This window comes from Chiloscyllium plagiosum, unplaced genomic scaffold (genome assembly GCF_037043375.1).
Source record: "Chiloscyllium plagiosum isolate Xiang-an unplaced genomic scaffold, Cpla_swu_hap1 HiC_scaffold_31, whole genome shotgun sequence".
Lineage (NCBI taxonomy): Eukaryota > Metazoa > Chordata > Chondrichthyes > Orectolobiformes > Hemiscylliidae > Chiloscyllium > Chiloscyllium plagiosum.
Genome location: NW_028270169.1, coordinates 8,632,963 through 8,648,120, shown reverse-complemented (window position 1 = coordinate 8,648,120; position 15,158 = coordinate 8,632,963). Strand labels below are relative to the sequence as shown.

The window sequence follows — 15,158 nt, the reverse complement described above, 5'->3', positions numbered from 1 at the left end:
AGCAAGTATGCAAATTTCACAATCTGGTGACATAGTAGACAGTGGAGAAGGTTTTCTAAGATTACAAAGGAATCATGATCAAATAGATGAATGGACTGAAAAATGGAAGATTGAGTTTAATCTGGACAAATGCTAGGTATTGCATTTTGGTACAACAAAGAAAAGTAGGTCCTGGAGTAGTGTTGTAGAAGAGAAGAACCCAGGGATTCGGGGACGTAATTCTTTGAAGTTTGCGTCATATATAGACAGGGTGGTTATAAAAAGGCATTTGGCATGCTTGCCTTCATTGCTCAGTCCTTGAGTATAGGAGTGGGAAGTCATGTTGAGGTTGTACAGGATATTGGTGAGGTCTTCTCCGGAATACTGTGTCCAGTTCTGGCCACCTAGTTACAGGTAGGATATTAGAGTCATACAGCATGGAGACAAGCCCTTTGGCCCAAACTGGTCCATGCCGACCAAAATGTCAGTTCACGCGAACCCCATTTCCCTGCATTTGGCCAATATCCTTCTAATCCATGTATTTGTGCAAATGCCTTTTAAATATCGTGAATGTACCGACTCAATCACTTCCGCTGGCAGTTCATTCCATATATGTACCACCCTACATTTAAAAAGTTGGTCCTCAGGTTCCCATTTATTCTTTCCCTCCAACTTTAAACTGATGCCCCTCGTCCTCAATTCCCCAACCCTGTGAAAAAGACTGAGTGCATTCACCTTATCCATGCCTCTTATGATCTTATATACCTCTATAAGGACCCTTTTAGTCTCCTACATTCTAAAGAAAAGAGTCCTACCTTGTCCAACCTCTCCCTATAACACAGACCACTGAGTCCAGGCAACATCCTTGTAAGTTTCTTCTCTACTCTTTCCAGTGTAATAACATTCTTCCTATAGCAAGGTGACTAAAACTGACCACAATACTCCAAGAGAGGCCTCAACAATGTCCTGTATAACTGCAACATAACTTCTATACTCAATGATTATTTATTAAACTGAAGAGGATTCGAAAGAGATTTATCAGAATGTTGCCAGGTATGGAAGGTTTGAGTTATAAAGAAAGGCTGGATCTTCTCTCAATACAGTGGAAGAGGTTAAGAGGTGGCCTTGTAGAAGTTTATAAAATAATCAGGGTTATACAGAGAGTTAATGGCTGTTGTCTTTTCCGTAAGATGGGGGAATTTCAAAACTAACAGGTACATTTTTAAGGTGAGAAGAGAGATTTAAAAAGACATGAGGGGCAAAGTTTTATACAGAGGGTAGTTCATGTGTGGAATTATCTTCCTGCGGTAGTGGTGGATGTAGGTACAATTACGTTTAAAATATATAAGTACATGAATAGGAAGAGTTTGGAGGTATATGGGCCAGGAGCATACAGGTGGGACTACTTTAGTTTTGGGATTATATTCAGCACAGACTGGTTGGACTGAAGAATTTGTTTCCATGTTATATGACTTAAGGAGTCTGACTGTAACTAATTTCTGCAATCAGCCACCACTAATTTCTGGTTCACATCAGTATCAGTGGAAAACATTCACTGCAGAACATCAGCAGCAGTGCAATTCCCACATCTTGTTTAAACCTATAATTGAAATATATATTTCTTAAATCTATAAACTGAGTTATGACTTGCAATTTCACTGATAACCTAAATCTTACCTGCTTGAAGGATACAGAGCACATCTGCAACTTCATCCAGATACACCGGGCTTTCAAACAGTTCTGAAGACTTCATAAAAAATTCTCCATTTGAATCAGACAACTTCAACATACATACACAAAAATAAAATGATCCTGTTAGTCTCTACAAAGTATCATCAGTTGAGTTTCATGAAATTAGAGTCACACAAGGGAAAGGTTTCAGAAAATCTGAAGTGCAAAGGGACTTGGGGGGGTCTTAGTTCTGGATACTCCAAAGGTTAACATAGTGTTGGTTGGCCAAAGAGAAGACAAATGCAATGTTAGCAGTCATTTCAAGAGGGCTAGAATACAAGGACCAGAGACGTACAATTGATGCTATGCAAGACAATGGTCAGACCACATTTGGAATATTGAGAGTAATTTTGGGCCCTGTATCTAAAAAAAGGATGGGCTGGTGTTGGTGAGGGTCCAGATGAGATTTACGACATTGACCCCAGGAATGAAAGACTTGTCGTATGAGGAGCCGTTGAGGACTCTGGATCTATACTCGAAAGAGTTTGGAAGGATGCTTTGGAGAGGGGACAGAAATGGTTTACCCAGACGTTGCCTGGATTGAAGCATATTCACTATGAAAAATTTGATTTGTGTTCACTTGAAGGAAGGATGCGGCACGACCTAATAGAAGTTTTCTAAATTATGAGAGGAATGGATAATTGGAGCCTTTTCCCCAGGGTAGAAATGTCAATTAATACAGGACATAGGGTTAAAATAAAAATGGGTTAGCTTAAAGGAGACGTGAAAGGCAATTTTTTTTTAAAATACAGAGGGCAGTAAGTGCCTGGACTACGCTACCAGAGGTGGTGGTGGAGACAGAAACACTAGCAATGTTTAAGGGGCATTTTGACATATATTTGATTAAAGCAGGAAACAGAAATATGGACCACCTCGAGGCAAAAAGGTTTTGAGTTTAGAAAGGCATCATCTGTAGAAAAAGTCTTGGCAGGATGAATGGCACGATACTGTGCTGTACTGTTCTTTGATAAGGTGCGATCTGTTTGAAAATTTGAATACTGACAGCGTTGGATAGAATAGATGTGGGCAAGATGGACACACTAGTAGGAGAGACCAGGATCTGAGCACGGCTTCAGAGTAAATGGACGATCCTTTAGAACGGAGATGAGGAGGAATTTCTTCAGTTAGCAAGTTAATCTATGGAAAGCATCGTCACAGAGGGCTGAGGAGGCCAAGTCATTGAGTGTATTTAAGACAGAGACAGATAGATTCTTGATTAATAAGGGAAACAAGGGTTATTGGAAGAAGGCTGGAGAATGGGGTTGAGAAACATATCAGCCATGATTGAATGGCAGAGCAGACACTGATGGGCCAAATGGGTGAATTATGTTCCTTTATCTTATGGTCTTACAGCCTTCCCTTTCCAAGTGCTTCACTGCCAGAAAATAGGAAGTTAAGGAAGTGATGACTGAGCCCTTTGCTGAGATACTTATGTCATCAATAGTCACAGGTGAGGTGCCAGAAGAGTGGAGGTTGACAAACGTGGTGCCACTATTTAAGAAAAGGTGGTAAGGACAAGCTAGGGAACCACAGACCGGTGAGCTGACATCGATGCTAGGCAAGTTGTTGGAGAGAATCCTCAGGGACGAGATGTACATGTATTTGGAAAGGCAAGGACTGATTAGGGATAGTCAACACGGCTTTGTGCGTGGGAAATCATGTCTCTCAAACTTGATTGAGTTTTTTTTTGAAGAAGTAACAAAGCGCACTGATGAGGGCAGAGCAGTAGACGTGATCTATATGGATTTCAGCAAGGCATTTGACAAGGTTCCCTATGGGAGACTGGTTAGCAAGGTTAGATCTCATGGAATATAGGGAGATCTCGCCATTTGGATGCAAAACCGGTTCAAAGGTAGAAGACAGAGGGTGGTGGTGGAGGGTTGTTTTTCAGACTGGAGACCTGTGACCAGTGAAGTGCTACAAGGATCAGTGCTGGGTCCACTATTTTGTCATTTATATAAACGATCTGGATGTGAGCATAACAGGTATAGTTAGTAAGTTTGCAGATGACACCAAAACTGTGGTGTACTGGACAGCGAAGAAGGTTACCTCACAACAGGATCTTGATCAGATGGGCCAATGGGCTGAGAAGTGGCAGATGGAGTTTAATTTAGATAAATGCGAGGTGCTGCATTTTGGGAAAGTAAATCTTAGCAGGACTTATCCACTTAATGATAGGGAGTGTTGCCGAACAAAGAGACCTTGGAGTGCAGGTTCATAGTTCCTTGAAAGTGGAGTTGCAGGTAAATAGGATAGTTAAGGTGGCGTTTGGTATACTTTCCTTTATTGGCCAGAGTATTGAATACAGGAGTTGGGAGGTCATGTTGCAGCTGTACAGGACATTGGTTAGCCATTTTTGGATATTGCATGCAATTCTAGTCTCCTTCCTATCGGAAGCACGTTGTGAAACTTGAAAGGGTTCAGAAAAGATTTACAAAGATGTTGCCAGCATTGAAGGATTTGAACCATAGGGAGAGGCTGAATAGGCTGGGGCTGTTTTCCTTGAAGCATCGGAGGCTGAGGGGTGACCTTAATGAGGTTTATAAAATCATGAGGGGCATGGATAGGATAAATAGACAAAGTCGCTTCCCTGGGGTGGGGAAGTCCAGAACTAGAGGGCATAGGTTTAGGGTGAGAGGGAAAAGATATAAAAGGGACCTAAAAGGGTAGTACATGTCTGGAATGAGCTGCCAAAGGAAGTGGTGGTGGCTAGTACAATTGCAATATTTAAAAGGCATCTGGATGGGTATATGACTAGGAAGGATTTAGAGGAATATGGGTCAAATGCTGGCAAATATGACTAGATTAGGTTGGAATATCTGGTCAGCATGGACAAGTTGGACTGAAGGGTCTGTTTCTGTGCTGTACATCTCTATGACTTGCTTGGAAGTCCATGTCCCTTTTAGCAGGTTCACTGTCAGTCTGTAAATCGTTTTAATATGCAGGAGTTACTTGGCCAGCCAGACTGTAAAATGCAATGGCAAAACAACGTAGTACAATGTCCATATTCATGGATCAATCCAATTAACTTATGATCCAAACTCTTCAAAGATGGAACAGGAGAAAAGACAGAGATAGAAGCGGAGAAACCCTCAATTCAATGTTTCATCTCTGCCTATTCATCTTCCAACCCATTGCTCCCTTGCTTCACATGATACTCCCTTGCTTCACAACCCCTTTTCCAAAGCTTGTCTCTTCTCCAACTCCCATGAATTCCTCTCTGTCACTTAATCCAAATGCAGATAAATTGAAATAGCATGTTGTTATAAATTGGAGTGATGACGTGCTGAATATAGTCATGCAGAACAAGGAACTTTGGAATAATATTGTGCAGAGTTCACCATAACCGGGAATCCCCACTCAGGCCTGCATCTATTGTGGACTAATTGGCAAACATTGATTGCTGGGAGTCTTCAAAAACTTTATTATTATATCTGATCATCGACAGGGTTTTAAAAAGGTGAACTAGATGGTTTCCTGACTGTCAATTTCTACTAACAATATCACTTGTGTCTGCAGTACTACAAAGAAGCACTTCCCTCCTATCCATCTGCCCCCAGTGATGAGTTTAATGTGAAAATGGCCCCTCTTTTGATTTTTTTTTGCAGTTTTAAGGATGAAGAGTGGAGACAGGAGTCCTTAAGTGCACAAACAATGGGGGTGGCAAACTTCTGCACCTCAAAAGGAAAGTTTGAATTCATCAGTGCTCGGGTAGTGGCATGCACAGATGGAACACAAGCTTCTATCTTGGATTAATTCAGGCCCTTGTTTATTACCTTGTTCATGATCACCAACAGTTCACTAAGTGCTAGTCGGAGACGACGAGGAGAATCACTATGCTCAAATTCCAAAGCCAAGCCATGCTGTAGTTGTGATACGAGGATGCTCTCTCCATTTGCTCCACCTAACTTGTGCCTGTTTAAAAGAAAGTTAATAAGTTTGAGAAATATTCTTGAAAAAGATTTTGCGAGAAAGAAAATTATTCTGCGCCTTGTGACATTTCAAAACATCACAAACTACAGGTTTTTTGAACGTAGTCAACATTATACAGTAGGAAACATGACTAATTGTACACATCAAGATTCTAAAAACAGCCAGAAAATAAATGGTCAAATAAACTGTTTTAGTCATGTCAAATCCATAAATCAACACTGGGTCGAGGGATAAACATTGGGTGTGATGCAGGTGAAACAGTTTTTTTTGTCCAGAAAAGTGTCATGTGATTTGATACACCCAACTGATAAGGCATACTGGGCCTTCATTTAACTTCAACTGAAAGATAGCTCTTTGACAGTGCATCACCTCAGCATTGCACCAGGAGCATCAGCAGGATTATAAAGTCAAATCTTTAGAGAAATACAATCTATAACCAATAACCTTCTAACTCAGAAGAATGAGTGCTACCAACTCAGAGTTACATCCACATCATTAACCTAACTTCTTCTTTCACGTTAGTTATGGGTTATACATTTGCAAACTCAGGTTACTGACAAATCAAGAGAAATTCACAATTACTTGATATTTACATTAACTTTGGAAGTATAATAAATACCTGAGCTGCTGTTCTTTGGTAGCATCCTGCTCCAGTGCATGAAAATCAACTGATAGTAGAGCCACAATCGAGTTGACAGCCTCAACCCCAGACAGGAGACGCAGGATGAGTTTTTTGTCTTGAGCCCAAGCCTCACTTTGATCAGCAGGAGCACAAAGTGCCATTCTCACCAGGCAGGGCAAGAGAAGCCTCAACTCTGGATCACTCAAAGCTGCTAGTTTTACCACATCGACCTTCTGCATTGCTTCAAATGCAAAGGAACTCACAAGCTGCAGGCACGCAAACTCTGTCATCTTTGCCAAAGGGACCTAAATAGAAAACATTGACACACCATTCAATTTAATATAGCAGGGAAATGCAGTAACTCAGTGTGCTTAGATTTGCCAAATGTTTCTTGCTGATTGTACATGACTCTCTCCACCACTGATGCTCAGTCGCAGCAGTGTGTACTACCTACAAGATGCTTTGCAGAAATTCACCAGAGATCCTTAAACAGCAGTTTCCAAATCCATGACTACTTCCATCCAGAAGGGCAAGGGTGAGATATATGGGAACACTACGTCTGCAAGATCTCCTCCAAACTAATCATCATTCTGACTTGGAAATATAATTACCGTTCCTTCACTGTTGGTGGGTCAAAATTCTGGAAATCCTTTCCTAAAGGCATTATGGGATAACATAGATCTTGTAGAATGCAGCTCACCACTACCTTCTGAAGGGCAAAAAATGCTGGCCAGTCAGCAATGCTCATTTTGCAGAAGTGCATGAAAATGATCCCTATTAATTGATTTGATTTGATTTATTTTTGTCAAGATGATATAGGTGTGCTCTCCAGATAAACCATACCTTACATAAGTACATCAGGGTAATAGAACAGAATGCAAAATATAGTGTTCTGGCTACAGAGAAAGATCAACTCGAATGTATGAGATGTGTGTTCATAAGTCTGATAAGTGGGGAAGAAGCTGTTCTTTAATCCTTTGTACTTGTTTTCAAGCTTTTGTATCTTCTGCCTAATGGAAGAGAGTAAACCCAGGGTGAGAGGGGTCTTTGATTAGGCTGGCTATTTTCCCAAGGCAATGGGAAGTATCGATGGAGTCAATGAGAGGAAGGTTGGTATGGGAGATGTACTGGGTTGAGTTCACAACTCTCTTTCTATAGAAAGATGTTGTGAAACTTGAAAAGGGTTCAGAAACGATTTACAAGGATGTTGCCAGGATTGGAAGGTTTGAGCTATAGAGAGGCGCTGAATAGACCAGGGCTGTTTTCCCTGGAGTGTTAGAGGCTGAGGGGTGACCTTGTAGAGGTTTATAAAATCATAAGGGGCATGGATAGGGTAAGTAGTCTTTTCCATGGGGGGAGTGGGGTCGGAGGGAGGGTGCAGTCCAGGACTAGAGGGCATAGGTTTAGGGTGAGAGGGAAAAAAATTAAAAAGGGTCCTGAGGGGCAACTTCTTCACACAGAGAGTGGTAAGTGTATGGAATGAGCTGCCAGAAGTGGTGGAGGCTGGTACAATTACACCATTTAAAAGGTATATGTGACAGGATTCAGGTTATCCCTATCTGGATGGGTATCTGAATACGAAGGGTTGAGAGGGATATGGACCAAGTGCTGGAAAATGGGACAAAATTAGATTGGGATATCTGCTCGAGCTTAAAAGCACGGCAGGTCAGGCAGCATCCAAGGAGTATGAGAATCCACGTTTCAGTCAATAACCTTTCATCAGCTCATTCTTCCTGTGCTTTCCCAGCACCACATGTATTGCTGGACATCGGAATGCGTCTGGGAAAATTAAGGAACAGTGAATTTCACAACTAATCTTGGAGGAATATCCTGGGCAAAGTTCACAAAACAGAATCAGATAAGTTAATCGTTGTTTTAAGTCTGTCCAATAAAAAGGCTGCAGTAGTGAGTACAGTGGGTTCTTTCTTGATTATATGTTTTTGGAGATAAGTCCCTTGATTATAAGCCATAACTATTAATTTAACCTGGTGCAGTGTTTTGTAGAGGAATAAGATGGTGTTATTTTCTGGGTCTGTAGATTGTGAAGGAGCAAAAATGGCCTTTGCAGTGATATGTACTTTGTGCCAGATGTGGGAGTTTGAAGAGAGCTTAAGAGTTACTGCGGATTATATCTGCCGTAAATGCTGTTGGATGCGAATCTTATCAAATCGAATGGATCGGTTGGACAGATAGTAAGGAGCAATGAGGAATTTGCAACAGCAACAGTATGTGATGGATGGCAGTTACAGGAAGGGGAGAAAGTCTCAGATACAGTGACATAGATGGGTTAACTCCAGGAAGGGTAAGAGAGGTAGACACCGAGGGCAGGAGTCTTTTGTGGATATACCCATTTTAAACAGGTATGCTGTTTTTGAAAATGTAGGGGGTAATGGATTCTCAGGGGAATGTAGTATGAACAGCCAAGTTTCTGGTATTGAGACTGGCTCTAATGCAACGAGGGGTATGTCGGCTTCCAAGAGATCAATTGTGTTAGGGGATTCTGTAGTCTGAAGAACAGACAGCTGTTTCTGTGGCCAGCAGAGAAAAAGCAGAATGGTGTGTTGTTTCCCTGGTGTCAGGAGTAAGGATGTCTCAGAGAGGGTGCAGAATGTTCTCACGGGGGAGAGGGGCCAGCAAGAGGTCATTGTCCACATTGGAACCAACGATATAGGAAGGGAAAAAGTTGAGATTCTGAAGGGAAATTACAGTTAGGCAGAAATTTAAAAAGGAGGTCCTCAAGGGTAGTAATATCTGGATTACTCCCAGTGCGATGAGCTAGTGAAGACAGGAATAGGAGGATAGAACAGATGAATGCATGGTTGAGAAGCTGGTGTATGGGAGAAGGATTCACATTTTTAGATCATTGGAATCTCTTTTGGGGTAGAAGTGACCTATACAAGAAGGACGGAGTGCACCTAAATTGGAAGGAGACTAATATACTGGCAGGGAAATTTGTGAGAACTGCTCGGGAGGATTTAAACTAGTAAGGTGGGGGGGTGAGACCCAGGGAGATAGTGAGGAAAGAGATCAATCTGAGACTGGTACAGTTGAGAACAGAAGTGAGTCAAACAGTCAGAGCAGGCAGGGACAAGGTAGGACTAATACATTAAACTGCATTTATTTCAATGCAAAGGGCCGAACAGGAAAGGCAGATGAACTCAGGGCATGGTTAGGAACATGGGAGTGGGATATCATACCAATTACAGAAACATGGCTCAGGGATGGGCAAGACTGGCAGCTTAATGTTCAAGGATAAAATGCTACAGGAAGAATAGAAAGGGAGGCAAGGGATAAGCATTACAGCTGTGCTGTGGGAGGATATTCCCAGAAATACATCCAGGGAAGTTATTTGGGTGGAACTAAGACATAAGAAAGGGATGACCACCTTATTGGGATTGTAATATAGACCCCCTAATAGTCAGAGGAAAATTGAGAAACAAACTTGTAAGGAAGTCTCAGCTATCTTTAAGAATAATGAGGTTGTTATGGTAAAGGATTTTAACCTCCCAAACATAGACTGGGACTGCTATAGTGTTAAAGGTTTAGATGGAGAGGAATTTCTTAAATGCATACAAGACAAATTTCTGATTCAGTATGTGGATGTACCTATTAGAGAAGGTGCAAATCTTGACCTGCTCTTGGGAAATAAGGCAGGGCAGGTGACTGAGGTGTCAGTGGGGGAGCACTTTGGGGCCAGCAACCACAATTCTATTAGATTTAAAATAGTGACGGAAAAGGATAGACCTCATCTAAAAGTTGAAGTTCTATATTGGAGAAAGGCCAATTTTGATGGTATAAGGCAAGAGCTTTGAAAGCTAAAAGGAGGCAGATGTTCGCAGGTAAAGGGACGGCTGGAAAATGGGAAACCTTCAGAAATGAGATAACAAGAATCCAGGGAAATTATATTCCTGTCAGGGTGAAAGGAAAGGCTGGTAGGTATAGGGAATGCTGGATGACTAAAGAAATTGAGGGTTTGGTTAAGAAAAACAAAGAAGCATATGTCAGGTATAGACAGGATAGATCGAGTGAATCCTTAGAAGAGTATAAAGGAAGTAAGAGTATACTTAATAGGGAAATCAGGAGGGCAAAAAGGGGACATGAGATAGCTTTGGCAAATAGAAGTAAGGAGAATCCAAAGGGTTTTTACAAATATATTAAGGACAAAAGGGTAACTAGGGAGGGAATAGGGCCCCTCGAAGATCAGCATGACGGTCTTTGTGTGGAGAAACAGAAAATGGGGGAGATACTAAATGAATATTTTGCATCAGTATTTACTGTGGAAAAGGATATGGAAGATATAGACTGTAGGGAAATAGATGGTGACATCTTGCAAAATGTCCAGATTACAGAGGAGGGAGGAAGTGCTGGATGTCTTGACATGGTTAAAGTGGATAAATCCCCAGGACCTGATCAGGTGTACTCGAGAACTCTGTGGGAAGCCAGCCAAGTGATTGCTGAATCGCTTGCTGAGATATTTGTATCATCAATAGTCACAGGTGAGGTGCCGGAAGACTGGAGGTTGGCAAACATGGTGCTACTGTTTAAGAAGGTCGGTAAACAAAAGCCAAGGAACTATAGACCGGTGAGCCTGACCTCAGTGGTGGGCAAGTTGTTGGAGGGAATCCTGAGGGACAGGATGTACATGTATTTGGAAAGGCAAGCACTGATTAGGGATAGTCAACATGGCTTTGTGCGTGGGAAATCATGTCTCACAAATTTGATTGAGTTTTTTGAAGAAGTAACAAAAAAGATCGATGAGGGCAGAACGGTAGATGTGATCTATATGGCCTTCAGTAAGGCGTTTGACAAGGTTCCCCATGGGAGACTGATTAGCAAGGTTAGATCTCATGGAATACAGGGAGAAGTAGCCATCTGGATACAGAACTGGCTCAAAGGTAGAAGACAGATGGTGGTGGTGGAGGGTTGTTTTTCAGACTGGAGGTCTGTGACCAGTGGAGTGCCACAAGGATCGGTGCTGGGTCCTCTACTTTTTGTCATTTATATAAATGATTTGGATGCGAGCATAAGAGGTACAGTTAGTAAGTTTGCAGATGACACCAAAATTGGAGGTGTCGTGGACAGCGAAGAGGGTTACCTCAGATGACAACAGGATCTTGACCAGATGGGCCAATGGGCTGAGAAGTGGCAGATGGAATTTAATTCAGATAAATGCAAGGTGCTGCACTTTGGGAAAGCAAATCTTAGTAGGACTTGTACACTTAATGGTAAGGTCTTAGGTAGTGTTGCTGAACAAAGAGACCTTGGAGTGCAGGTTCATAGCTCCTTGAAAGTGGAGTCGCAGGTAGATAGGATAGTGAAGGCGGCGTTTGGTATGCTTTTCTTGATTGGTCAGAGTATTGAGTACAGGAGTTGGGAGGTCATGTTGCGGCTGTACAGGACATGGGTTAGGCCACTGTTGGAATATTGCCTGCAATTCTGGTCTCCTTCCTATGTTGTGAAACTTGAAAGGGTTCTGAAAAGATTTACAAGGATGTTGCCAGGGTTGGAGGATTTGAGCTATAGGGAGAGGCTGAACAGGCTGGGGCTGTTTTCTCTGGAGCGTCGGAGGCTGAGGGGTGACGTTATAAAGGTCTACAAAATTATGAGGGGCATGGATAGGATAAATAGGCAAAGTCTTTTCCCTGGGGTCGGGGAGTCCAGAACTAGAGGGCAAAGGTTTAGGGTGAGAGGGGAAAGATATAAAAGAGACCCAAGGGGCAACGTTTTCACACAGCGGGTGGTGCGTGTATGGAATAAGCTGCCAGTGGAAGTCGTGGAGGCTGGTACAATTCCAACATTTAAGAGGCATTTGGATGGGCATATGAATAGGAAGGGTTTGGAGGGATGTGGGCCGGGTGCTGGCAGGTGGGACTAGATTGGGTTGGGATATCTCGTCGGCATGGCCAGGTTGGACTGAAGGGTCTGTTTCCATGACTCTAATAGATTTTTCCTTTCTTTCTCACATTCTCCTCTGCATTTCCTGCAAACAACAAGGTTTTTTTAAAAAAAACTATGCCAAGCAACACAAAAGATTTGTTGTTGACAAATGTCTACACAACTTTGTTTGGAAGATAGAAACATTCAGAAAACATTATTCCATTAGATAGGGCTTCAAAGCACTAATTCCCAGCAACCATAGCTTCTGGAGGAAGAGATTTCCAGAATTCCTTGCGAAAAGATGCACTCCTGAATAGAACATTACTGTTGTCTAGTGTTTTCACCCCTGCGTTGGGCTTGATTCCTTGTCAGGGAATGAGAGTTTATGGGGATCCCCAGTTCATTGGACGACACAGTGACACCAACAGAGTCGATTCAATTCCCGCACTGGCTGAAGTTACTTTGAAGGACTCTCCTTCTCAAAGTATCCCTTTGTCTGAGGTGTGATGGCCCTCAGGATAAACACCACCAATCATCGCTCTCAAATGACAGAGCAACCCTATGGTACAGTAGAACTATGGCAACTTTACCTTATTTTTCATGTTGTTTTAAGATTATATTGCCTTCCTTGTGCTTACTCACCAAAGAAACATGTTTATCTGTTGTACAAGGTAATTTAATTTTAATTACATATGAATAGAAAAGATGCAGAGGCTTTGGAGAGGGTGCAAAGAAGGTGTACCAGGATGCTGCCTGGACTGGAGGGCTTGCCTTTTGAAGAAAGGTTGAAAAATCTCAGACTTCTCTCTCTGGAGAGAAGGAGGAAGACAGGAGACCTGATCGAGGTATACAAGACAACGAGAGGAATAGATAGAGTCAATAGCCAGAGACTTTTCCGCAGGGCAGGATTGAGGGGTATGAGGGGTCATAGTTTTAAGGTATTAGGGGAAAGTATAGAGGAGACGTCAGAGGTAGGTTCTTTATGCAGAGTTGTGAATGCATGGAATGCGTTGCCAGCGGTGGTGGTGGAAGCAGAGTCATTAGGGACATTTAAGTGACTGCTGGACAGGCACATAGAAAGCAGTGAGTTGAGGGGTGCATAGGTTAAGTTATTATTTTTGACATTCAGATTAAAACTCAGCATAACATCGTAGGCCAAAGGGCCTGTTCTGTGCTGTACTTTTCTATATGTTCTAAAATAAGATCTCCCCTCAACAGGGGTGACAAAGACGACAATGGAGTTGTCATAACGTCACTAGTTTAGAAATATAGAAGCCTATGCTCATCTTTTAGGGACAGACATTAAATCCCACCATAAAGAATTAAAAGAATTCACATTCAATTAAGAAATTTTGAATTAGTAATACTGCCAATTACTTTAAAAAATCTGATTCACTAATGTTCTTTAGGGAAGGATATCCACCATCCTTACCTAGTCTGGTATCTGTGCGACAAAAGACTCAAGTGAGTGAGTCTTAAGTGCCCTCTGAAATTGTAGAATTAGGTAATCAACTTATGGGCAATTAATAATGGACTTCAAATGCTGACCTTGTTAGCTATGCCCATATTCCATTAAATTAACAACGCTAAATAAATCTTTTTGTTTACCTTAAAAGATTAGCAAACGCTGGAATAACAAAACCAGTAACATAGGCATCAAGCAAAACTTAGTGGAGTCGCAGATAGGGGCTTACGTTTGCCTTCATTGGTCAGTGCACTGAATATAGGAGTTGGGACAGACAATAGACAATAAGTGCTGGAGTAGGCCATTCTGGCCTTCGAGCCTGCACCACCATTCAATATGATCATGGCTAATCATCCTTAATCAGTATCCTGTTTCTGCCTTATCTCCATAACCCTTGATTCCACTATCCTTGAGAGCTCTATCCAACTCTTTCTTAAATGAATCCAGAGACTGGGCCTCCACTACTCTCTGGGGCAGAGCATTCCACACAGCCACCACTCTCTGGGTGAAGAAGTTTCTCCTCATCTCTGTCCTAAATGGCCTACCCCATATTTTTAAGCTGTGTCCTCTGGTTCGGCACTCACCCATCAGCAGAAACATGTTTCCTGCCTCCAGGAGCGTCCAATCCTTTAATAATCTTATATGTCTCAATCAAATCCCCTCTCAGTCTTCTAAACTCAAGGGTATACAAGCCCAGTCGCTCCAGTCTTACAGCGTAAGGTAGTCCCGCCAAACCAGGAATTGACCTCGTGAACCTACGCTGCACCCCCTCAATAGTCAGAATGTCTTTCCTCAAATCTGGAGACCAGAACTGCACACAATACTCCAGGTGTGGTCTCACCAGGGCCCTGTACTGCTGCAGATGAACCTCTTTGCTTCTATATTCAATCACTCCTGTTATGAAGGCCAGCATGCTATTAGGAGAAAGTGAGGACTGCAGATGCTGGAGATCAGAGCTGAAAAATGTGTTGCTGGAAAAGCGCAGCAGGTCAGGCAGCATCAAAGGAGCAGGAGAATCGACGTTTCGGGCATAAGCCCTTCTTCAGGAATCTGAAGAAGGGCTTATGCCCGAAATGTCGATTCTCCTGTTCCTTTGATGCTGCCTGACCTGCTGCGCTTTTCCAGCAACACATTTTTCAGCATGCTATTAGCCTTCTTCACTACCTGCTGTACCCGCATGCTTACCTTCATTGACTGGTGTACAAGAACACCCAGATCTCTTTGTACTGCCCCTTTACCTAAATTGATTCCATTTAGGTAGTAATCTGCCTTCCTGTTCTTGCCACCAAAGTGGATAACCATACATTTATCCACATTAAACTGCATCTGCCATGCATCTGTCCACTCACCTAACCTGTCCAGGTCACCCTGTAATCTCCTAACATCCTCCTCACATTTCACCCTGTTACCCAGCTTAGTATCATCAGCAAATTTGCTAATGTTATTACTAATACCATCTTCTATATCATTAATATATATTGTAAAAAGCTGTGGTCCCAGCACTGATCCCTGCGGTACCCCACTGGTCACTGCCTGCCATTCTGAAATGGA

At 42.3% G+C, this 15,158-nt stretch overlaps 1 protein-coding gene across 5 annotated transcripts in view; it reads right to left on the bottom strand.

Annotated features, from left to right (window-relative positions):
* ints2 (integrator complex subunit 2) overlaps positions 1-15,158 on the bottom strand; it is a 69,036-nt gene that overhangs the window by 51,632 nt on the left and 2,246 nt on the right. For 4 of the 5 annotated variants that reach the window (XM_087977204.1, XM_087977201.1, XM_087977203.1 and 1 more), the window contains 3 exons: positions 6,263-6,570; positions 5,487-5,625; positions 1,657-1,759 (listed from right to left, as the gene is read on the bottom strand). In XM_087977204.1, coding sequence (XP_087833330.1) covers positions 1,657-1,759; positions 5,487-5,625; positions 6,263-6,570 — 550 coding nt within the window. The remainder of the gene's footprint in view (positions 1-1,656; positions 1,760-5,486; positions 5,626-6,262; positions 6,571-15,158) is intronic. The other variant, XM_087977202.1, reaches the window with a different exon arrangement.